At 40.1% G+C, this 26078-nt stretch overlaps 2 protein-coding genes across 2 annotated transcripts in view; both read right to left on the bottom strand.

Annotated features, from left to right (window-relative positions):
* Positions 1–26078, bottom strand: part of LOC309702399 (uncharacterized protein) — a 162972-nt gene that overhangs the window by 48542 nt on the left and 88352 nt on the right. The window lies entirely within an intron of this gene.
* Positions 1–26078, bottom strand: part of LOC309700417 (uncharacterized protein) — a gene marked incomplete at its 3' end in the record, with an annotated part of 46292 nt that overhangs the window by 6645 nt on the left and 13569 nt on the right. Inside the window, exon 4 of the mRNA XM_082523934.1 lies at positions 14862–14908. Coding sequence (XP_082380060.1) covers positions 14862–14908 — 47 coding nt within the window. The remainder of the gene's footprint in view (positions 1–14861; positions 14909–26078) is intronic.

Raw genomic sequence — 26078 nt, 5'->3', positions numbered from 1 at the left:
GAGGCTGGGTCTTCCAATATGACAATGATCCAAAACACACCGCCCGGGCAACAAAGGAGTGGCTCCGTAAGAAGCATTTGAAAGTCCTGGAGTGGCCTAGCCAGTCTCCAGACCTCAACCCCATAGAAAATCTGTGGCGGGAGTTGAAAGTCCGTGTTGCTCGGCGACAGCCCCAAAACATCACTGCTCTCGAGAAGATCTGCATGGAGGAATGGGCCAAAATACCAGCTACTGTGTGTGCAAACCTGGTAAAGACCTATAGTAAACGTTTGACCTCTGTTATTGCCAACAAAGGTTATGTTACAAAGTATTGAGTTGTATTTTTGTTATTGACCAAATACTTATTTTCCACCCTGATTTACCAATAAATTCTTTACAAATCCTACCATGTGGATTCATGGATTTTTTTTTTTCACATTCTGTCTCTCACAGTTGAAGTGTACCTCTGGTGCAAATTACTGACCTCTGTGCAAGTTCCCCCACCTAAAATGATGACAATCGGTGGCTGACTAAATACTTTTTTGCCCCACTGTATATATCAGCAATCAATCAGAAAATCATTGGTTCATATTACAATTAAATATGAACAGGCTCCTTAGATGTAAGCAGTTCAGATCTGATGTCATTTACATTCTTCACACAGCACATTCGTCCAGGCTGACAGGTAAACATAGAACTAATCTCAGGTAACATGACTCATAGTAGAGATCCAGTAAGAAAGATTGCAGGCTCTAATATTATTACCACACAATCCAAGGACACACCAACAGCTCAGATTTGTAGAACTATTTAAACAAATGTCTTCTGAATATTCAATTCAGGTTCACAGTGGGAGGGTGGGGGGGGGGTGTCGTGGTATTTTTTAAATAAAGTCTGCAACACAGAAAGAGCTGTGATCAAGCTATTTATTACTGCGCCAACACACATCAAACATCACAGTTCAGTCATGTCAGCGCTGCCACAGAAGTCGTGCTCCTCCTCCTTTACGCCTTCCAAGGAAGAGGGAGGAAGTTACAAACTGATCCTACCACACTTCACGTGTCTCGCTATGAAACCTAACGCATCAATGGTTGTGCTGTTTTGTGCCCTTGGCCTTATCAGCACCTGTAAAGGGAGTTGTTTTCTCAAACTGCTGAAGTAAGTTCATCTAGTTTTAGCAACTTTCACTGAACAGTAACAGTGTCACAACTAAGCATATGCATAAGCACTTAAACACTTTAAATGAGAATAACAGAACATTTCTATTACAGAGGCTGGAACCTGTCCCAGTAGTAGGTAGAGCACACCTGGACAGGTCACCAGTCTGTCAGAGGACTAACACAGAGACAGACATCAGAGTAACAAATCTATTTAAAATTAATGTAAGTTTGCTGCAGCTGTATGTATGAACATGTGTTTCTGTGCTCACAGTCCACCTCTCAGGAACCTGCAGTTCACTTTTAGTCTACTTTAAACAGACCTCACAAAAGGCTGATGTGGCTGGATCAGTAGTCTGATTTGAGTACAATACCTTTGGCCAGGGATTACTCTGGTGCATCGCTTCACTGCAGTCTTACGTATTTTCCCCACACCTGAATAAAAAAATACTGATATATACAAATAACAGCTTCAGCTGATGCAGCCTGACCCAATCCTAGATGTTCAGCACACAGAGACACAGAGGTGCCGTTTAAAGTTTAGTGTTAACCTGAGTCACTGATCATTTGCAGTATTACAGAGTCTGGCAGTCTTTGCATGATGTCCACGTCACTGTAAGTTTCTAGCTGACTTCACTGCAATTTCAATTTCAATTTCTGCTGTTCACAAACGCTGTCCATCTAATCTGACTGAGCTGGAGCTGTTTTGCAAAGAAGAATGGGCAAAGATTTCAGTCTGTAGATGTGCAAAGCTGGCAGAGACAGACCCTAAAAGACTGGCAGCTGGAACTGCAGCAAAAGCTGGTTCTACAAAGTGTTGACTCAGGGGGGTGAATAATTATGCACACCCCACTTTGCAGTTATTTATTTGTAAAAAATGTTTGGAATCATGTATGATTTTCGTTCCACTTCTCACGTGTGCACCACTTTGTGTTGGTCTTTCACCTGGAAGTCCAATAACATTGATTCATGTTTGTGGCTGTAATGTGACAAAATGTGGGAAAGTTCAAGGGGGCCGAATACTTTTGAAAGCCACTGTATATGTAGACACAGGACTACAAGTAGAAGATCAGACATGAAAGTGGAGATAACACAGAAGACCTGCAGCAAAGGTCAGAGGTCAGACTGGGCCCTGGATTCAACAATGAGCCAATGATCATCAAGCAGTGACTAAAGCAGAGCCCTGACGTTCTGACATTCATCACACAGTCAGAACAAATGTCTGCTGATGACTTCATCTCATGAAACGACTGATAGATGTCAGTTCATTGATCAGCTGAGCTGCTGATCTTCATGGTCACAGAAACATTCAGCTTGTTTCAATCAGGAAATAACTCCCACTACTCCCAGTTTGAACTGTTCCCACTCAAAATGCTGTGAGAACAATGATCATTGTAGGACTTCACAAACATCACGTGTTGTTTTCCACATGTAAGATCAGCAAACACACAGAAACTTCCTGTTGCCACACACGGCCTCTAAAATCTCTTCCACGCTTTCTGTCTGAAGTCCACTCTCTGTGTCGGATCCACAGGAAACAACAAGATCTTATTAACATGGTTTTCAATGTGTCTCCTTCCAAAAAGTCCAACCAATGAACAAATGTGTGTATTTGTGGAGGCCGAACAAAAGCATGACACATTTCTCTGTTTCTATAAACTGGAGTCAAACACAAACATGAAGAGTTTCACTGACAGACTCCAAAATGCCCCCACAGTGGATCAAAGGGAAATCCTACAGTGTGGCCAGAGACTCTTAATGGCTCCAACATCAACACATCCACAATGTTGGATCCAGTTCTGCCTCACAGAGTTACTAAGACACACCCTCTGCAGCATCACAACAGCTCCACCTGCTTCACCTGCCTCCTCAGCATCTGTACACCTGAAGAGAAAAGAAAGGCTCCAACAGCTCAAATCTACAAAGGATTCATGAAGTTTCATCCAACAATAACATGTTTGCCTTCCACAGTGTGCTGTTAGACACCACTGTACCTCTGCCATTTCAAAAAGAGCAGCTTGGGAACATTTTGGCTCCAAACACTTTGTGTTTAAGTTCTTTGTTTTCTTTGTGAAGCCGACAACATCTGGAGCTTTGTGACTCATAGAAACATCATTTTGTTCTTTCGATGACAGCAGATTGGGACTGAATAATCAATCACTATCAAACCAATAAAGACAAACATGCTGATTTTACAGGAACTTTGTTGGAGAAGCTGCAAAGACATGAAACTGGTGGAGATCCCAAACCAGTTGATAGTGCTGGTTATTCCAAATAAAGCTGTTTCCCTTTGAGATGAAATGACTTTGTGTCCTGATATATAATAAAGATGTTGTTGTTTTTGAGCCCCTGTATTAAAAGTAGTTTAAAGTCAGCTTGAGTTTGATGTCTTTATGTCAAAGCTGCTCATGATGTTGAGCTGCTGATGGAATAAAAACAATATAAAAGCATGTAGTCCAGACTTAAATGTAGCCTGTTGTTAGCTGAGGTCCACACACAGTGTTTGACAGTGTAAAGTGTGTGAAAGGGCTGCTGGTGGAGCTCACTAGGATGAGCAGGTGACCACGAGGTGGAGAGCAGCTGGCCTGGCTTTGACCCGGGCCACGCCCCCTTTCTCTCTGCTTTGCTGTCACTTATCTTCACTGCTCTGTCCAATAAAGCTGAAAAAGGCCCCGAATCAAAGAAATCTGCTGCAGCCTCTGAAATGTCTTCTGTTTCCTTCCCGACGGCTTTTTCACCGTCAGCCCATCAGACAGTCCAGCAGCATTTATGATGATGTCATGATGTTGAAGAGGCTGCTACGGTGGCCTCCCATGACCCCCAGCCTCATCACAGCTGAGATGCAGACATTTGAAAACATTCAGCAGACAACTGAATAACAGTCCAACACAACAGTCTGTGTGCAGACACACACTGACCTTTCATATAGTCAAACACAGCTGGTTGAGTCATTTCTCTGTGAGTCTAAAGTGAATCTAGTATTTGAAAGTCCACTTCCTGTATTTGTTGTTGAAGACTTCTTCAGCTTCTTCTCAAGGACATCAGCTGCTTGTTTGGCAGCAGAGGCAGTTAAGAAGCTTCCTGAAAAACACTGAACAGTGAGTTCACTGTGGCATATGACAGATTCAGCTTTCTGTGTGCAAATGTGTCTGTGTCGACCTTTCAAATGCTGTTGAATCCAAAACATCAGCGGCTCCTCGGCTGCTCACTTCATGCACTTCTGTCTGTGTGACAGTCCAATGACATCACAGCTGTTTCCAGCCCCAGTGTGTCAGGACTGGACACCTTTAAACATGTCGAGGATCAAACAGCGTCCAGCTAAACACACATGAAACTATCAGAGCTGACAATCATTCCAATAACATCTAATGGTTCATGTATGTAGACACAGGACTACAAGGAAATGGCTCTCAGCATCTGGCTGTGGGAACACATGAGTCCCTGTTTGTGTTCAGATTGTGTGCATGTTTTAGACGTGTGTCACATGTAGAAACACAACAATCCCACAATGACACACAGATGTGTTTGACACAGCTGTGCAGCTGTAAGTTGTTTCTAATGATTCATTGAAGCTCTTCTAACATTCTGGAGACGATCAGTACATGAATCTGTTCAACACGACAACAATTTGACTTCAGTGTGAACGTTTGCATTAAATAACCTTCTTCATCCAGCTGACAGCATCTTCATCCTATGATGTGAACAGTTCCTCCTGTTGATGACAAACCTCTGACAGGATCTGCTTGAGGAGCTTTTTCATGTGCAGCTCTCTGAGCTCAGGGCTGAGCTGCTGTTTCATCTTTAAGAGCTGCTGCCTCCTCGCCGGACTTGTTCTCCTCTTCTTCTCCTAATGACACCATTTCTGCTTCATATAAAATTCAATAAAGATGCTGACATGTATCTGTAGCAACAACATCATTGAATCTAGAACAACTGGAGCCAAACCAGTGGCTCTGCTGGGATCACTGGTGAGCCAACACTTCCTTGTTGATGCAGATTTCAGGGCTTCCTTTTGCTCCTCCGTTATAACTGTTCTCTCTTCTCAACACATGATGACACAAAGGAATCAGCAGTGACAAAGATGATGCTGAAGAGAAGCACACACTTCACACATATAACAGACCAGTGCAGTTACACACACCTCTGCTCGACATCAGGCCTCAAACAAAGACACAAAACACTAACTTGACTCTAAACAGAAGAAACGAGCAGCTGTTTCTGTTCTGTGCTTATTTATATTTGACACACATGCTTCTCTTTGTGCAAACACACATCGCACTATAAGGGTAACCTCGCACACAATGATTGGACAGCACAGTGATGATGCTGGGAGATCCTATACGCAGCAACACAGAAACACTGAGAACTTTAAACAATGATGGAAAGTGTTATAAATGACTTGTTGGCCTCTGATCTGTCACAAACAGCTGAAACGTGTCTCTCATGAGTCACATGAAGGTTTTTGACAGAAAGGACAAAAAGTAGCTGCAGTCAGTTTGTGTCATTTTTATATTTATTCATCTGGGAGAAAAATCTGAGGGACATTAAAATGTGTTTTCAACAGAGACAAGAACATGAATATAACAGAACAGGTAAATGAACATGTTTCAAGTAAACAGCTGGACTGATCAGGTCCAAACACAGAGTGATAAACTTGTCAAACAGCTGTCATATCTTTATATAGAAGCTCTTTATAAATGCTGCTCACTGCAGTCTGTTTACTAATAATGTCAAAGTGTTAGAAACACAGAAACATCAGAATGGTCTTTGTTCACAGAAACCTGTCTGGGATCCTTTGTTGTTCTTTTGATGCAGAGTTACATTATAAATATAAAGAGTTATTTCAGAGTCTCATCAGTTTTCCTGCATGTCTTTATTTAACACATCAGCAGGGCTGAAGCTCTCATGTTAAACACACACTGATCTATGGACACGTTCATGTGTTTCTAACAGAACCAGGCTGTTATCAGCCTGCACTAACATTATGTCACACACACTGAATGTAACAGTGACAGTTTACATCATCACACAATCAGCTGTGATTGTTTCACTGTCATCAAACGAGTCAACAGGAAGTAGAATCAATAGAAACCAATCATTTACTGACAGCATGTCTGATGGAAATAAGTGCAGATTATGTATGAAGTCTAACTGCACACAGTAACTGTGTTACAATAAGGACTTAACAGCGCCCTCTGCTGGAGTGTTTCAGTACTGCGTTAACTAGAATACACCACCTCCTCCTCACACCACCTGCTACAGCTCTACTCTTCTATGACTACAGTCATCCACAGCACTGATGTGAGGTCACATGGTTCATATGTAAGGAGCACAGCTGACCTCAGGTCAGTTTAATGACTGTGAGCAGCAGCTGTGTTATTGTCACTGTGACAGGGAGACACTCTCAGACACAGCGCTCATGTCAGCTTGTTCTCATGCAGGAGGATCAGGAGCTCCATGTTTGTCTTTCTGTTTGAATCATGATGTGTTTGTGCCATCAGAGTCTGTCATGAGTACTCAGGGTTTCACAGCAGCTCTTCTGGATGCTGACGAGGACTCCAACCTCATGTTTCACCTCTCTGAGCTTCTGATGTCTGTGAACACTCGTGTTTCTTCTCTGGGCTCATCTGGACAAAAACACCTTTCTGTGTTTGGCTGCAGCCTCATTCTGACTGACAGGAAGTGTGTTATCCATGAGCTGCACTTCTGTGAGGAAGTTTCCTGCTGTGTTTCCTGTCTGTGGACAAACACGAGTGTTCCAGCTGAGGACTTGGTTCCTTCCACCTGTCCATACAGGACATCACGCTGTCTGCAGCTCTGTAAATGCAGCTCCAGGTCCTTCCACGTGCTGCTCTGTATTTGTGCAGTTTGTAGTGTGTCCTGGGAAACGTAGCACACATGGTGTTCTTCTGCTGTTTCCTCCTTTCACTGAGTGTGAAACACTGACGCTGTGCTGTTGTTCACAGAGGGGAGCTGATTCTACACTGTAAAAAAAAATCTGTCAAATTTACGGTAAAATACCGGCAGCTGTGGTTGCCAGGAATATACCGTGTAAAAAAATGTGGAATCTGTAAAAGACAATACGGTATACTGGTTTTGTAACCCTAATTTTTAAGGTAGACAACGTATTATTTTACCAAAATCATGATAGGAAAAACCAAATATATTTGTCAATTATACAGCAATTTAATGTAAAAAATGCAACTTTCCATAGCTTTTTACGGATATTTGCAGAAAAAAAAAAGTAATAATATAATAATATTTACAGTAATTTGTTGTTAATTTAACAGTAATAGGATAGACCCTATTATTGTAAATAACTGTAAAAATAACAGAAATATGTTAAACCTTATTAAAACCTTTGACAGTAAAAAACACAGTGAAATTGTATAACAAATTACAGCATTTTATTTTGACCAGATACATTTTACGGTAAATTCCTGGCAACCACAGCTGCCGGTATTTTACCGCTAAAAATACAGTACAATATGAGGAACATAAATGGTTTACCGTACATTTTACATTTGCAACCGCTAAATATAGAAAAATCTAAAGATGTTCATATACAACCAAGGTAGAGAATATTACTGATAAACAATGAGAAAATTTGACATACCATTTGAAAACAGACTAAACATATTATTTTCTCTATTCCTACAAAACAGCATAGATCTTGAGAATACAGCATGTGTCCATATATATGGCTGGTAATCCATGGAGGAATGAATAAACATGAAACAAAATATTACCTGCCCCTGACCTATCAACAGTAATGAGTCACTGGGTCCTGCCTTGGTGAAGGAAAGGACTCGGTGGAGTTTCTAATGCGCATGGTGTTGAAGATACAAGCTCTGCAGGAGTACTTCAATGTCCATCAGATGTTCACTTTGGACTGGCAGGATCCCCTCTGCAGCAAAAAAAATGGACAAAGTTTGATCAGTGCTTGAGCAAAATGCACAGAAATGAACAAAACGTGCTGCCAAAACCAGATCTAATGATAAATGATTTCTTAAGTGTAAAATATACAGTTCTTAAAGGATAGCTATTGTCAAAATGCAACCTGGGCTGTTTTTTTCAGTTTTTTTTTTTTTACTGTAAACGAGACAAACATATATCTAAAAGCATAATTACGACAAACAAGCCGTTTTTGAGATTGACCGTGATTTTGTTTTGTGGTCAATAGCCAGTGAATGGGAATACTAGGGGGCCGGGGCATAAATTTGAGCACATCAAAATCGATACAGTTAAAAAAAAAAAAAAAAAAAAAAAAAAACAGCCCAGGTTGCGTTTTGGCAATAGTTATACTTTAAATCTACTTATGTAAAAGTTATACATAGACAACGCAGCCCTAATCACAATCATAATTTGTTGGAAAACGTATTTAAGTTTCGTATTGATTTATCATAGAACTTGAAGTTAATGGCTGAATGCATGGTGATGAGACCTATCATTCAATCTACATTTTATAGCGTATGAAACTGCTCACCTGGACATGAACCTGAGCTCGGCTGATTAAGATTAGTGTCTCCTGTCCATCTTTCTTTAGCAAAACTTGAATAATACCACTGCTTACCTCTTATTGAATCTTTGGGTGCAGACTTAATTGAAGAGCCTCGTATAAACAGGCAGGGTGTGATGTTTAGGGAAACCAAAGAATACAGCCGCCATCATTTCTGCCAGAAGACTCATTGGGTGCAACGAAGCTTTCATTGTGGACTGGCTAGATACCTTCTGCATTCAGAAGGAAAACAAGAAGGGCATACACCATAAACAATAATAACTGACAAAAATAATGAGACAAGAAATTAAAGTAACAAAATAAGTGCAAATCAAGTTTCCCTGTGTTACAGTGTAGCTGAATGTTTTTCAACAATTTGATTTACGGTAAAACACATACCAAATATTTCCAGCCAAGGTTTGTTTCAATCTTCAGCATGTTTTTCCTGCCATTGTCTTGAAACTGTTTCATCTGTCTCTCTCATTTGATGCTGTTTACAAAAACAAAACAGCAATATTGTAAAGGGAAAAAGGAAAATTAATTTAATGGAAAAAAAAAGATTATGACCTGAAATCTCACCATTTCCTGAGAGTCACAGGTCCTTTGAGTATCCTTATGGTTTCTGCTCAAATTCAGTGTCTGAAAAGGGCAGGAACAAAACAAACCTTTTTAATCATAATAAAGACAAAATAAGATTTAGAGACAGACGACAAAGAAATGTGTAAAATATCTTCTTGAATCTGTTTACTTTACTAACCTTGAAAGAGACTCTTGGGTCTTAGCTGTGCCACCACCCTTAAACCTTAAAACAGATGGAGACGATATGCTGGCCTGGCTTGAAATTTCCATATTTGGTGCTGTAAAACAATATCACAAACAATAGATTAATTGTACTTTTTGGACCTTGGCCAAAGCATAATAGAAAAAACAGAAAGTCCTTCATGGCTATTGTGCAATGAAATCATAATACTTACTGGTTTGTTTCTCAGATGTCTCCACTCCTAATGATTGTAGTGCCTCCAGTACAATTTCAAGGATTGAGGCAGACAGGTCCGGCAGCACCTTAGTAATGGAACTCCTTATGCTGCCCCCCATTTCCAAGATGTCTGATAAAAGAATGTGAATAAAGGTCAATTTACACCAAGTGGTACCTTTGGTCTTAAAATATGAAGCTGATCTTGCTTGATACTACACTTTTATACAGTGTTTCGTAAGTACCAAACTAACAGCACCATTATTGTGACAGCACACTGTGTTTCAGTGGAACCATTTGGTACCCATACTTCATGTAAGATGTTAATGGATAGAAATCAATTAAGTCAATGGGTTTTGACCAAAAAAATCATTTTATTTAAAACAGCTTACTATCACTTATGTCACACAGAACATCAGCAGGAGGCTCAGTAGAGGGCTCTTCTGATTTCTGCCACAGATCAGACTCTAGCAGACATCTCAAAGTCTCTCTTAAAGGCACATAATAGGCAAACCTATCTTTTCTGTTTTCATCTCTCCCTAAAAATATTTTCTTTGGTTCCGCATAGTTGAAGGCTTTTTTAAAGATCTGAGCTCTGGAGTGCACTGTCCTCAATGGCCCGGTATGACATGCAGAAAAAAGATCATAGCTTTTGACAGACTCACAGACTTTGTTGATGTCCTCCTCTGATAATGATGTGTCATCTTTTAACAGTGATGCAAGTTTACCCAAACTGTATGTCTGTCCCAACTCATGCATGTTCTGCATTTCCTCTACAATGTTCTGTATGGTTGAAGCAGGCAGTAGAAACTGACCCTGCAATTTTAAGTAGAATAGTGAAACGTTTCTCAGAAAAAGATCACAGAATTCAGGGGGCATTTCCATGTTATCTTCATGTGCAATAGACTGTGCAGCAGGCTTGGAAATCAAGGGTACAAAGTCATCTGATGTGGTTGGAACAGATGATGATTGACATGCAGACTCTCTATATAAATCACCAATGCTGCTGTCTGAAAACTCTGTGTTTACGTGACATGTGAGCAGTAAAAGATGATTTAACTCTAAAGGTATTTGTGCATCCTCTTACTGGACAAGTGACCACGTGTCCTTCCACAATATGGCTCTTCAGATGAGCTATTAACTCTTTAGAGTTCTGACACTGACGTTCACACATCGCCATTGCACATGTAAACGAAGAAACCACCGCCACACCAGTGACATGGGTGGGGGCAGAGTGTCTTCGGTAAAAATGAGCCTTAAACGCGCCATACCTGGTGTATGTCTGCTGGCAGCCTGCTTCAATACACCGAAAGAAACAACGTGGCTCATTCCGATGCAGTTTACAATGAAGCACGTAGCCCCTTGATGACTGAACTACCTTACCACAGAAATTACACGTTAACATAACTCCATGTACTTTGGTAATTCCTTCCTAGCGAATTAAGCACGCCATATACAGAAACTAATCCAGAGCAATGCTTCCCTCGCAACAGTAATGCTAACTCAACTCACAAATGCTAACTAAATTCACAACCTCACTCATAAAAAACGAACTGCTAAAATTATCTATAAACGCTGGGCTGGTGGATTTTTATAACAGAGATAACTTGAAGTTGCATGTACTCACCTCACCTCGAACTAATTGTAAGCTGCCAGGATGTCTACAAATTCCGAAGATGCTGTGGTCCAAGCAGCAATAAATGGCGCTAATATACGAGTTCAAAACTGTGTCCGTTAGCGAAGCCAACTTGAGTCTCCTGCATGAAAAAAAGAGCGGTTGGCACACAGCTCAGCAGCGCGCCGCGCTATTGGTCATTTTCAGGTGACGTCATCCCGCAATGTAACGTCGCTCTTTGTTTCTTTAGGAGGTTCGAATTTGATCAGAAGTCACGTCTGCAGACCGCTGCAGCCACGTCTTGCCTTGCTTCCCCTTTTTTTGGTGAAATGGTTCGCTCATACTGCACAATGTTGCTACCAGATTTTTTTTCTCTGCAATTCGAACGTAAAACGTCTGTACACAGTTTACCAGCAGTTTAGCTACCAATCAACAGCGATCACACAAATTCAAAATTTAAGGCCGACCCACTTAAGGTGGTCTGATAATATGGCGTGAAACACAACAACATAAAGTTGTTTTAAAATAATAATTAAAAAAGATTATTGAAATCAATTTTATTCACAACCATAAACTTTATTTTTAACATCTTCTTTTGCTGTTGATTTTTTTATCAGAAGGTTAACAATGATATACTGCAGGCCTAACTTTTAATCTGTATATCAGTATCTGAATTTTAAAATAAAAAAATACTATCAGTTTTATTGTCTTTCACTGCTGATATTTGCTTTTTTTTTAATGGTATGTACTGGTTGTATTATTACGGTGGACCCTATTTTTTAACATCTTGTTTCTGTAAAAATGAATGTTTTTGTTTGCTTAAAAATCTACAGCTTTATACTGTGAATTCCAATGTGCACAACCCCAAAAGATGTAGTTTTACTCAAATAATACTGTAAAATCTAAGTTTTTCAGACATTTTCAACATTACAATATGTAATTGTAAAATGTATGCATATTTATTTGTTTTCACAGAAAATATTTATAATTTCAACATTTTATTACAGTAAAAAACAAAGTTTTATCCAGTCTCACAATTAACGGTTATTCAATCTATTTAATACAGTAAAAGGAAGTTTTTGATTTTACGCTCCATTACCGTTGGAATTTGACGGTGTTTTGCTGTATATTTTACTGACTTTTTTTACAGTGTAGCTGCAGCTGGACTCTGTCATCTAACTGAATGTGTTGGTGCTGATCACGGGGCTCTGAGGGGGGAGCAGCAGGAGGACTCTGGATGCTGACGTCAGTGTATCTGTGGAAGCTCCCACAGCGTGTCTGTCATTCAATATTGTGCTGTATATTGTATCTATGCAAAGATGAACAGACTGTGTGTTCACTGGTCTCTGTGCTGCAGCTCTGATGTCATCATCACTCCCTCCTCCACCCTCAGCAGTCCCAGCATGCTGCTGTGGTGCACCCCACCCTCACTCTACACCTGAGCCACAGACCACACCCTCCACCTCAATATACACCACAGTTTTCTCTGCTGTGGAAATGAGATCAGGAGGAAATCATCATTATTATTATTTAATAAACGCTCACATTAATGTGGGCTTATTTGTTTCATATTAGAAACATTAGTTGAGTGTTTTTAGTATAAAATGGTCAAAGTCCCTCTTTTTGCTCCTCCCCTCACCTGTGGATGGGCGGTGCTGTTACCGTGGTGACAGCTTGGATGTGTTTCAGTCCTGCCTGGTTATCACTGCAGGAATCTTTCACATTTATTACAGGTAATAACTCTGATTTTTCTGTGTATTATGAACCAAATGTATCCTGATACTCACAGAGATGGATGAGCAGAGGTTCTTTTTGCAGTTTATGTAGTTACTATGGACTTAATGCATACATATTATTAAAATTAGGGCTATAACAGTTGTATTGATGTATAGCAACTTGAAATGCTCCCACAAATGGCTCCACAGCATGTAAAAATATAACAAAAGCTCTGGCGGACTTGGTTCTGTGGTCAGTCTTAAAGGGTGAAGTTAAACTCTGTAATCTTCACTGTGTCACAGAGTTCAGTGAGTCCCGTTATTCACAGTATCAATCAGATCATCAGAGAACAGCTGATCAGCAATCAGTGGTGCCAACAGCGCCTCCTGTGGTGAGAGGATGCAATAATGCAATGTAGCATTTTTCCACTCAACACTTGCAGTCATGGAAACTGTCTGTTGGATCTGTGTGACGTTGCTTTCTTGGTTAGAGTTCCTCACAAATGTCCAGATGATTCTTCTAATGAGGCGTCGACCATGTTTGCAGCTCTTTGGAAGAAAACGTCGCCCTTTGCCATCCTTACTTTTCTTTGACTTCTTCAAATGCAGCTGAACTCCAGCTGGTATTTTCTTGGACTTTGCAGCTGTTTCTGGTCATCAGTTCATTCCTGCAAACCTCTGAAGCTGAACAACAATGATGCTGCATTGCTGGCTGATCCCAAAAGGTTGATTCTGTTCATCTGGACGTTTTCAGAAACGTTTGCTCACTGATCAGGTGACTTCTTCAGTCTCAGCTGACTGCAGCTTTACAAGCTTACAAACAGCACATTTGCACAATGACTGAAAGCAGCAGCACCTGATATATATGATACTAATATAATACATATACATATATAATCCATACTAATGATGAAGGAACTGAGCTCACAGTCCATTGTTCATTCAGTGAACTACTCAGTTTATTTTGGGCCTCAGAAATGCTCACTCTGTTTGTACATCACTGTCAGCAATAGACTCATTCTGCTGTGTGGACAGGAACACATGTGACATCACTTCCTGTTTGTTTGTGACTGAAGAGGAAGAAGTTTACAAGGAATCATTTAGAAGAGTTTCAAACATCAACTGATTGAATCCATGAATCTGAAAACGTGTTTGTGAGTGAAAGAGACAGACATGTACAGACTGAACTATCTGTTCAACAGTCAGAGTGTTTCTGTAACAGGAGACACTCTTTACACTCCACTCAGCACAGGGACACTGAGGAACCAGGATAGAACCTAAACCCAGGATAAAGAGTTTGAGTGAATGTGGTGTTGAAGGTGTGGAGGTGGATCAGAGTGTCAGAGGAGACTCTGTAGAAGGACAGAGTGCCAGCAGGACAGTCCACATACACTGCTGCTCTGTTAGAGACAGAGGAGGAGGAGGAGGAGGAGGAGATGAGTGTTTGTCTGTTATTGTGACAGACATAACGAGGACCATCATCAGAGCAGCACAGACTCCAGGACTGATCATTGAATCCAAACAAACAGTCTCTGCCTCCTTTCCTTCTGATGCTTCTGTAACTCACTGATATAAAAACTCTTCCTCTCCACTCGACCTCCCAGTAACAGCGACCAGTCAGACCATTTCTACACAGCAGCTGAGACCAGTAATCAAATCTGTCTGGATGATCAGGATATGACTGAACCTCCTCCACACGTGTCACCTTCCTGTTGTTGTCAGACAGTTGGAGCTCTGTGTTCACTGTGTTTGTGTCGATTGTGAGTTGACAGGAATCTGATGGAGAGAACAAACACAATCCAGCTGCAGTTATTGATCCATCATCTGTTCATTGATTGACACTTTGATGATGACTCCTGACATGATGAAGATGGTTGAATGTGTGCTGCTTTGTTTTCATGAATCCCATTAAAAACACACTTACACTTCCTCAGACCTGGTCTCAACCATCGGACTCCAGCAGGCTCCACCCTGAAAGGAGGAGGGGGGTCAGAGCAGCACAGTCAGCATGCACACATGGACATTACATGGCTCTCACACACACACTGTTACACACTGAGCTCAAAGCTCGGCTCCACTGTTTTATTCAAAGAAATCTACATTTATTTATCAGCACATTTAAAAACAGCTTGAGCCAAAGTGCTGCACAGAGTAGAGAGAAAATAGGAAACATACACAGTAATGACTATAAAGACTGGTCAGGATTGAAAGCTACAGAGTACAAATGTGTTTCCAACCGGCTTTTAAAAATGTCCAGTGTTGGTGACGACCTGATGTGAAGGGCGACTGTTCCAGAGTTTGGCTGCAGCCATCGATAAAGCTCACCTCTGTTTTTACGTCTAGTTCTGGTCAGAAGCTGCTTATCTGCAGACCTGAGGGCTCCACTTGGATTCTTTTGTTAAAGAGAGATAAGATGGAGCCAATCCATTCACAGATTTAAAGACAACCAGATCTGGAAGTGGATTCTACCACGTACTGGTAACCAGTGGAAAAAGCTGGTGATGGGTCGTCTAGCACAGACCCACCGCTGGAACCAGACAATTGATGAGGGAGAGAACTGTGACAGCGCCGTTCCTTCACTTGACCTCAGTCGCTCTCGTCTGCTCCCTCGTAACACTGCTCTTTATTGAGCTTACATGAATATGCACAAGTTCATTATGACGTCTTACACAGGTATGAACAAAGAGTACCAGTCTGTGCATAGTGTGTGTGTGTGTGCGTGTGTGTGCGTGTGTGTGTGTGTCTGTGTGTGTGTGTGTGTGTGTGTGTGTGTGTGCGTGTGTGTGTGTGTGTGTCTGTGTGTGTCTGTGTGTGTCTGTGTGTGTGTCTGTGCATAGTGTGTGTGTGTGTGTCTGTGTGTGTGTGTCTGTGTGTGTGTGTCTGTGTGTGTGTCTGTGTGTGTGTGTGTGTGTCTGTGTGTGTGTGTGTCTGTGTGTGTGCGTGCGTTCGTGTGTGTGTGTGTGTGTGTGTGTGTGTGTGTGTGTGTGTGTGTTCCAGATGTGACCCTGTGACCCCAAAGCTGGTGCTAAGAGTCCAGCGGTCCCCCTAACAAAGGGCTCTTATACTTAACCAGACACAGAGTAGGTGTCCTCCTACACCAGGGGTCTCAAACTCGCGGCCCGCGGGCCAATTGCGGCCCGCAGGACGATAGTTTTTGGCCCCACCTTAATATGAAAATGTAATGTTAGTTTGATAATGTATGACACTTTACAGTGTTGTGGGCGCAGCTGAATTAACCCACCAATCAGGGTGGGATATGGATCTCAGGGGACACCAGCCGGGCTTGATGCAAGCAGGGAAACATTTCTCAATGAGTCAAAGTTCCAGCAGCGTTGCCCTGGAGTGTTTCTTTCTTTCCTGTGCCTGGCTGGCTTCCTCCTTTCTATTGGGCAAACGCCGACATTCGCCCCAGCGCGCTGCGTTCACAACTCTTCAAAAAAAGTTGTTTTTTTAAGTTGCTGCCCAGCGGGACATTATACGTATATAGATTTATACACACGTCAGTGGGATTTAAAGTTATTTTTCCACAGAGAGAGATCTCATATTAACTCTCACAGTGATGCGTAGGCGGCGGGATAAAAGAAAAGTCATGAACTCAATGCAGCCCAATTTAGTCTGCAGTCACATAGCGACACCTGTTCATCGGCAACAACAGTCCCCGGTAACCCGGACTAATTATAGGGTCGCACCGTAATTTGTGGCTCCATGTTTTTATTTGCATCACTGCGTTTGCATTGCAGCAAACATGAACATTACATATATTTCAATATAATGTAAAAGCAGTCAAAACAACTAACATCAGAAACAGCTGATGTTATTTGTTATATGTCACGGTGTCATTTCCGCTTCTTTCTCCTGTAACAACAGCCCGGCGCCGTGAGCAGTCGCCTTTTTTGCGCTCGCTATCCCTGCACTTTCTACCATCTGCAAACGCCACGGTGTTCGTGTCATCATGAAAGACATGAACATCGAGCGTAAAAACAAAGGAGACTGCTACCGGCTTTTTATCTGCCGATCGCCGTGCTACGGTTGCAAGAAAAAGAAGCAGAAATGACGTTCTCTACGCGTTGAGACGTTCCCCGTCCGTCGGCTAAACGCTTGATTGAAACTTCAATGCGACAGTGACACCAAGTAGAACTAGAAAGTGCATTTTCTGAAGAAACTGCAGTGTGAATGCTTGAATCTGAATGTATGCACTGAAATGAATTAATTACTGAATTTAAGTTAAAAATCTTGAATGAGATAAAAAAAAAACAAACCCGAATTTAACCTGAAAACAAAGGTGCTGAACTGCTAAAAGCTGAAGGTTACACAGAAGAAGGAGTTGGAAAAAAACTGAAAATATTTTAAATGTAAATTAGAAAACCCTAAGAAATGAGAAAAGAACATTTAGAGTCAGAAAACATCTGAATGAATATTAAAAGGTCATATTCTTTGAATCACTGAATGACTCAAATGTGATCCCTCCACTTTGATCCACACAGTTTAAAAAGTTTAAATGCCTGAGCTTTGAAAGATACGGTGTTGGAAAGAGAACAATAATGGCGACAATTTGAGGGTAAAATGATGGCTGTGACACTGTGGACACAGCAGCAGTTGAAAGAGAAGTGCTTAAGATGAATCTTGGTACAGTGGCAGAGAGAGCTCGTTAAGCAGGCAGGTGTGAGCCTGGTTGCTATAGTGACCGCACCCAATGGCTCCATACACACGTACACAGACATGCGCCTCACTTTTGCTGCTTAAAATGAACAGAAAAGTCAGGCCGAAACAAATCGTTCCCAAATGAAAAGTAAAAGTCGTACTGACAAAATTCTTTCACCGTGAGCGACAGCCATGTCTAGTCTACCAAATTCTCAGTTTTCATGTCTGTGGAGTTTATTATATGGACGTGGTGACAGTGGAAAGACACCATGCTCTTCTGATTTTCAAACGAACCTTCTGAGCCATTTTAACATTAGAGTCTATGGAAGAGTTGGAGGGAGGAGGCTGTGCATTGGTGACATTTATGAAAGAACCATAACACCTAGGACAATAGTAAACACATTGGATGAAAGAGGACAGCCATGGCTACGTTTTGAGGGTAAAATCATACCTGTAGAACAAACGCTGTGGACACAGCAGCAGTTTTAAAAAAGATTTTAAGATTAATTTTTTTGCTCCTCTCACTCTAGCAGTTGAGCTGTCTCACTCTAGCCCCAACATTCCGTCCCATACACACCCATTATAAACTCTGAAACGGGTGAAAAAACATCATGAAACTTAAACTGGAACTGAAGAAAAAGTATAATAGATATTGAAAAGATAAATACAAGTTGAATAGTTGAATGTCTTGTCTTCGTTTTAAAGTTTGAATGGTGGCTCTATGTCAATGTATGTGGAAGTAGATACAGTTTAAAGAGGAGGAATTTGAATGAGAATTTGAAGGGTCTCTCCATTGAAATACATTATAAATTTTTGTTAAATAAAGTTGAATAAAATTAAAAATATAAATGTTAAAAATGAGAAAAATAGAAGCAGTCATGTCCAAAAGAATAGGAATCTAACGGTGTTTGAATGGTTTTTCTAAGTTAAACGGTTTTGAAGGAGTTAGATGCCAAAAAACGTACGGAATATGGAATAATAGATAACTAGAAAGTGCATTTTCTGAAGAAACTGCAGTGTGAATGCTTGAATCTGAATGTATGCACTGAAATGAATTAATTGCTGAATTTTGAGTTAAAAATATTGAATGAGATTAAAAAAAAACAACAAAAAAAAAGAATTTAACCTGAAAACAAAGGTGCTGAACTGCTAAAAGCTGAAGGTTACACAGAAGAAGGAGTTGGAAAAAAACTGAAAATGTTTTAAATGTAAATTAGAAAACCCTAAGAAATGAGAAAAGAACATTTAGAGTCAGAAAACATCTGAATGAATATTAAAAGGTCATATTCTTTGAATCACTGAATGACTCAAATGTGATCCCTCCACTTTGATCCACACAGTTTAAAAAGTTTAAATGCCTGAGCTTTGAAAGACACGGTGTTGGAAAGAGAACAATAATGGCGACAATTTGAGGGTAAAATGATGGCTGTAACACTGTGGACACAGCAGCAGTTGAAAGAGAAGTGCTTAAGATGAATCTTGGCACAGTGGCAGGCAGAGCTCGTTAAGCAGGCAGGTGTGAGCCTGGTTGCTATAGTGACTGCACCCAATGGCTCCATACACACGTACACAGACATGCACCTCACTTTTGCTGCTTAAAATGAACAGAAAAGTCAGGCCCAAACAAATTCTTCCCAAATGAAAAGTACATGTCGTATTGACAAAATTCTTTCACCGTGAGCGACAGCCATGTCTAGTCTACCTAATTCTCAGTTTTCATGCCTGTGGAGTTTATTATATGGACGTGGTGACAGTGTAAAGACACCATGCTCTTCTGATTTTCAAACGAACCTTCTGAGCCATTTTAACATTAGAGTCTATGGAAGAGTTGGAGGGAGGAGGCTGTGCATTGGTGACATTTATGAAAGAACCATAACACCTAGTACAATAGTAAACACATTGGATGAAAGAGGACAGCGATGGCTACGTTTTGAGGGTAAAATCATACCTGTAGAGCAAACGCTGTGGACACAGCAGCAGTTTTAAAAAAGATTTTAAGATTAATTTTTTTGCTCCTCTCACTCTAGCAGTTGAGCTGTCTCACTCTAGCCCCAACATTCCGTCCCATACACACCCATTATAAACTCTGAAACGGGTGAAAAAACATCATGAAACTTAAACTGGAACTGAAGAAAAAGTATAATAGATATTGAAAAGATAAATACAAGTTGAATAGTTGAATGTCTTGTCTTCGTTTTAAAGTTTGAATGGTGGCTCTATGTCAATGTATGTGGAAGTAGTAAGAGTTTAAAAATGAGTAAGTTGAATGAGGATTTGAAGGGTCTCCCCATTGAAATACATTATAAATTTTTGTTGAATAAAGTTGAATAAAATTAAAAATATAAATGTTAAAAATATGAAAAATAGAAGCAGTGTTGTCCAAAAGAATAGGAATCTAACGGTGTTTGAATGGTTTTTCTAAGTTGAACGGTTTTGAAGGAGTTAGATGCCAAAAAACGTACGGAATATATAATAATAACTAGAAAGTGCATTTTCTGAAGAAACTGCAGTGTGAATGCTTGAATCTGAATGTATGCACTGAAATGAATTAATTACTGAATTTAAGTTAAAAATCTTGAATGAGATAAAAAAAAAAACCCCGAATTTAACCTGAAAACAAAAGTGCTGAACTGCTAAAAGCTGAAGGTTACACAGAAGAAGAAGTTGGAAAAAAGCTGAAAATGTTTTAATTGTAAATTAGAAAAACCTAAGAAATGAGAAAAGAACATTTAGAGTCAGAAAACATGTGAAAGAATATTAAAAGGTCATATTCTTTGAATCACTGAATGACTAAAATGTGATCCCTCCACTTGGATCCACACAGTTTAAAAAGTTTACATCTCTGAGCTTTGAAAGACAAGATGTTGGAAAGAGAACAACGATGGCGACGTTTTGAGGGTAAAATGATGGCTGTAACACTGTGGAGACAGCAGCAGTTGAAAGAGAAGTGTTTCAGATGAATCTTGGCAGAGTGAGAGAGAGAGCTCGTTAAGCAGGCAGGTGTGAGCCTGGTTGCTATAGTGACCGCACCCAATGGCTCCATACACACGGACACAGACATGCACCTCACTTTTGCTGCTTAAAATGAACAGAAAAGTCAGGCCGAAACAAATCGTTCCCATATGAAAAGTACAAGTCGTATTGACGAAATTCTTTCACTGTGAGCGACAGCAATGTCTAGTCTACTGAATTCTCAGTTTTCATGCCTGTGGAGTTTATTATATGGACGTGGTGACAGTGGAAAGACACCATGCTCTTCTGATTTTCAAAAGAACCTTCTGAGCCATTTTAACATTAGAGTCTATGGAAGAGTTGGAGGGAGGAGGCTGTGCATTGGTGACATTTATGAAAGAACCATAACACCTAGGACAATAGTAAACACATTGGATGAAAGAGGACAGCGATGGCTACGTTTTGAGGGTAAAATGGTGGCTGTAGAGCAAACGCTGTGGACACAGCAGCAGTTTTAAAAAAGATTTTAAGATTAATTTTTTTGCTCCTCTCACTCTAGCAGTTGAGCTCTCTCACTCTAGCCCCAACATTCCGTCCCATACACACCCATTATAAACTCTGAAACGGCTGAAAAAACATCATGAAACTTAAACTGGAACTGAAGAAAAAGTATAATAGATATTGAAAAGATAAATACAAGTTGAATAGTTGAATGTCTTGTCTTCGTTTTAAAGTTTGAATGGTGGCTCTATGTCAATGTATGTAGAAGTAGTAAGAGTTTAAAAATGAGTAAGTTGAATGAGGATTTGAAGGGTCTCCCCATTGAAATACATTATAAATTTTTGTTGAATAAAGTTGAATAAAATTAAAAATATAAATGTTAAAAATATGAAAAATAGAAGCAGTGTTGTCCAAAAGAATAGGAATCTAACGGTGTTTGAATGGTTTTTCTAAGTTGAACGGTTTTGAAGTTATAGGATTACAAAAAACGTACGGAATAGATAAAATATAATAATAATAATAATAATAAAGATTCGAATAACAATACTGTGAATGCTTTTCAAGCATTCACACTAATAATAAAGATTCGAATAACAATACTGTGAATGCTTTTCAAGCATTCACACTAATAAGAAAGATTCGAAGAACAATACTGTGAATGCTTTTCAAGCATTCACACTAATTATAAATGTCACATAGCCCCAAACATGTCTTTTTCAAAGCCTGCGGTGAAGAGAAAGGTTGGTGATGAGCACCGACAATTTCAGGAAAAGTGGGAAATGCAATATTTCTTTGTTGAGCACAGGGGCACCCCGACCTGTCTTATTTGCACAGAGAAAGTTGCGCTGCACAAGGAATACAATTTGAAACGTCATTACACAACTAGACATGCTGAGCTGGATGCAAAATACCAGGGAGACGAGAGAGCGAACCGGGTTGCCAGTCTTAAAACAGATCTACTGAGGCAGCAAGATTTCTCCAAGAAAGCAACCAAAGAGAATAATGCAGCAGTCGGAGCCACGTGGTTAGTGAGATGATTGCTAAAGCAGGGAAGCCATTCACAGAAGGTGCATTTGTCTAAAAGTGCATATTGCAGGCTGCAAATATAGTCTGTCCGGGAAAGAAAGGTCAGTTTAGCAACATCAGCCTTTCTGCCAACACCGCAGCAGATCGCATTTCTGACCTGTCAAGTGACATTTATGACCAACTGTGTGAGAAAGCCAAATGTTTCAGTGTATACTCAGTCGCTCTTGATGAGACCACAGACATCACCGACACTGCCCAGCTCCCAATGTATGTCCGTGGTGTTGATGACAGTTTTGAAGTGATGGAGGAGCTGCTCACAGTAATTCCAATGCATGGCCAGACCACCGCTCAGCAGATATTTACAAGCTGTGTGATGCCATTGAGAATGTTGGTTTGCCATGGAAGAGGTTTGTTGGAATAACAACAGATGGAGCGCCATCAATGACAGGGAGGAAACATGGACTGGTGGCACAAAACAAACTGGAAGAGGAAGGCGTGGAGGAGGCCATTGCTCTGCACTGCATCATCCATCAGCAGGTCCTTTGCAGCAAATGCCTGAAGTTTGACAATGTGATGTCTATTGTTGTGAAATGCATCAACCAAATCAGATCCAGGGGCTTAAAGCACCGAAGGTTCTGAGCTTTTTTAGAGGAAATGGAGTCAGAATATGGGGATGTGCTCGACTTCACTGAGGTACGTTGGCTCAGCAGGGGAAATGTATTAAAGAGACTTTTTGAGTTGAGAGCAGAAGTGAAGCCTTCATGGAGAAGGATGGAGTTAGTGTTCCTGTGCTAACTGATCCCAAATGGCTCATGGACTCAGCTTTTCTTGTTGATATGACACATGAGCTTAATGTACTGAACAAGACGTTACAAGGCCAGGGGCAACTTGTCAGTGCTGCCTATGACAACGTGAGAGCATTCTCCACAAAACTGGCGCTCTGGAAAGCTCAGCTCTCTCAGACAAACCTTTGCCATTTCCCAGCATGCAAGGCACTCGTGGATGCAGGCACACCATTCAGTGCTGACGAGTATGTTGATGTCATTTTGAGGCTACAGGAGGAATTTGATCCCAGATTTGCTGACTTCAAGACACACAGAGCCACCTTTCACATTTTTGCGGACCCCTTCTCCTTTGATGTGCAAGATGCCCCTTCTGTGCTTCAAATGGAGCTCATTGAGCTGCAGTGCAACTCTGAACTCAAAGCAAAGTTCAGGGAGGTGAGTGGAAAAGCAGACAAGCTTGGACAATCTTTGAGAGACTTGAGCCCTAGTTTCCCTCGGCTTTCCCGAATGTTCAAGCGGACCATGTGCCTTTTTGGTAGCACATACTTGTGCCAAAAGCTCTTCTCCACTTTGAACTTCAATAAGTCCAAGTACAGGTCCAGACTTACGGATGATCATCTTCAAGACATACTGAGGGTCGCAACTGCTTCCTCCCTCAGGCCAAATCTGGCTCGGCTATGCGAGAGGAAACGCTGCCAGGTCTCTAGCAGCAAGGAGTAGGCAAGAGAAGCCATGTTCAGAAGAACAGTTCATTTTCTACAGTGTTCCATTCATGTTCAGAAGAAGGTTATAGAACTGTTAATACAGACATTTCAATCTAAATACAGCAGATATAGAAGACTGAAAGATACACACAAGTTCACTGACTAAAAATATCTTATTATTATTTTATTTATGTATTACAGATTGATTTATTTTCTTATTAATTCTTAATTTGTTTATTTATTTTTCATATTTTGTGTTAAAAAATAAAAATAAAGAGATTTGAGAAGATTGGAATTTTTTAACCATGCCTTTCTTGTGGAAAACCTAATGCGGCCCAGCCTCACCCAGACTCTGCCTGCAGCAGCCCCCAGCTAAATTGAGTTTGAGACCCCTGTCCTACACCATAAATCAGTAAGAGAGGGTACGACCTCTCTCATGGCCCCAAGTGGTGTGTGCATGCCAGAGCACTCTGGAAGGCATACAGAGTCTTTACAGACTACTAAGGATCGAACCTCTATCATCATCCAATCGATTATAAAACTAAGCATGTATGAGTAAATATTTTTAAGCATATCCCATATGGAAAAGACTAAAAACTTATATGATGAAAGTCATACTCACGAAAGTGGCCACTTTCTCATTACTTTCATATATTGTTTTAGTAAGTATCGAAAACATACAAGTTTCATTATATAATTTTTCAAGGGATCTTATATCTGTTTTCACTCTTGTATGCTTTTCATACAAGTTTCACACAAGACAGATACAAACTTTATAAGATTTATATATCTTTTCCATATGGGAAATGACAATCAACAATATAAAGCTTACAGCTGGTTTTAATAACAACATTTATTTGTTTCTCAAATGAGAAAGAGCTATCGAGAAACACTCCTAAATCTTGAGTTCTTAACTTTTCCAGTGGGCCAAATTCAACATTATCTGCTAATGCTAAATAGGCTGCCGTTATTAACTAATGCTAATTGGATGTGAATTAGCATTATGCACTAATGCTAACACTTACTTTTTAACAATGTGAGTAGCTAATGCTAACACTATTTCCCTTATCTTTATAACAATGTGAACGGCTAATGCTAACACTCTTTTCCCTAGCAATACAACATCTGAGCTGCTAATGCTGAGTAGGTCGCCATTAGCACCTACGTCTAATTAAAGGCAAATACGCATTAGAACCTAATGCTCATATCGTTTTCCTTTGCTTTATAACAATGTGAGCAGCTACTGCTAAATAGCATTAGCTAATAACAGCAGTCTAATTTAATGTAAGTTAGCCTCATTTGCATTATAACGATGTGAGGAGTTAATGCTAAGTATGCTGCCATTAGCAGCTAATTCTAATTAGGGGTGAATAATTATTACCAGCTAATGCTAATATCGTTTTCTCTTCCCTTTTAACAATGTGAGCAGCTAGTGCTGGGTAGGCTGGTGCTAGCAGCTAATACTAAAGCTAAAGCTAATTTGATGTGAATTAGCATTACATTAGTGAGGAGTTAATGCTAAGTAGACTTCCATTACAGGTAATGCTAATTTTAGGTATTTAGGAATTGGCAGCTAATGCTAATACCATATTTTCTTGCATTATAACAATATGACCAGCTAATGCTAAGTAGGTTGCCGTTATTAGCTAATACTAATTTGAGGTGAATTAGCATTATCCGCTTATGCTAACAATGTTTTTTCTTACTTTTTAACAATATGAGTAGCTAATCTGAACATTTTTTTAAATTTAATTTTAACTTTTCCCCTGCGATGTGAAGAGGTAATGCTAAATAGCACGCCATTAGTGGCTAATTCTAATTTTAGATGAAAAAGCATTAAAAGCTAATGCTAATACCATATTTTCTTGATTTATATCAATATCAGTAGCTAATGCTAGGTATGTAGCCATCATTAGCTAATGCTAATTTAGGTGAATTAGCATCATCCGCTTATGCTAACAATGTGTTTTTTTACTTTTTAACAATACGCCATTAGTGGCCAATTCTAATGTTAGATGAGAAAGCATTAACAGCTAATGCTCATACTGTTTGCTTTGTAAGAATGACAGCAGCTAATGATACGAAGTCTACCGTTGTTAACTAATGTTAATTTGATGTGAATTAGCATTATCCGATAATGGTAACTCTTTTCCCCTGCATTACAACGACGTCAGGAGTTAATGCTAAGTAGGCTGCCATTAGGGGCTAACTCTAATTAGGGGTGAACAATTATTAGCAGCTAATGCTAATACCGTTTTCTCTTTCCTTATAACAACTTGAGCAGCTAATGCTAATTTGATGTGAATTAGCATTATATTAGTGAGCAGTTATTGCTAAGTAGGCTACCATTAGCAGCTAAAGCTAATTTGAGGTGAATAAGCATTAGTAGCTAACGCTAATACCCTTTTCTCTTGTGTTATAATGATGTGAAACGTTAATATTGTTCTCAAACAACAGAATGAGAATGAAATATTGATTCTAACAGGGCCCATAAACAGTATTAGCTTAGCAGCATTAGCTTATCAGAGTTTT

This window comes from Aulonocara stuartgranti, assembly GCF_965226115.1.
Source record: "Aulonocara stuartgranti genome assembly, chromosome: 3".
Classification (NCBI taxonomy): Eukaryota; Metazoa; Chordata; class Actinopteri; order Cichliformes; family Cichlidae; genus Aulonocara; species Aulonocara stuartgranti.
The sequence above is the reverse complement of the archived record's forward strand: the minus strand, read 5'-3'. Positions and strand labels throughout refer to the sequence as shown.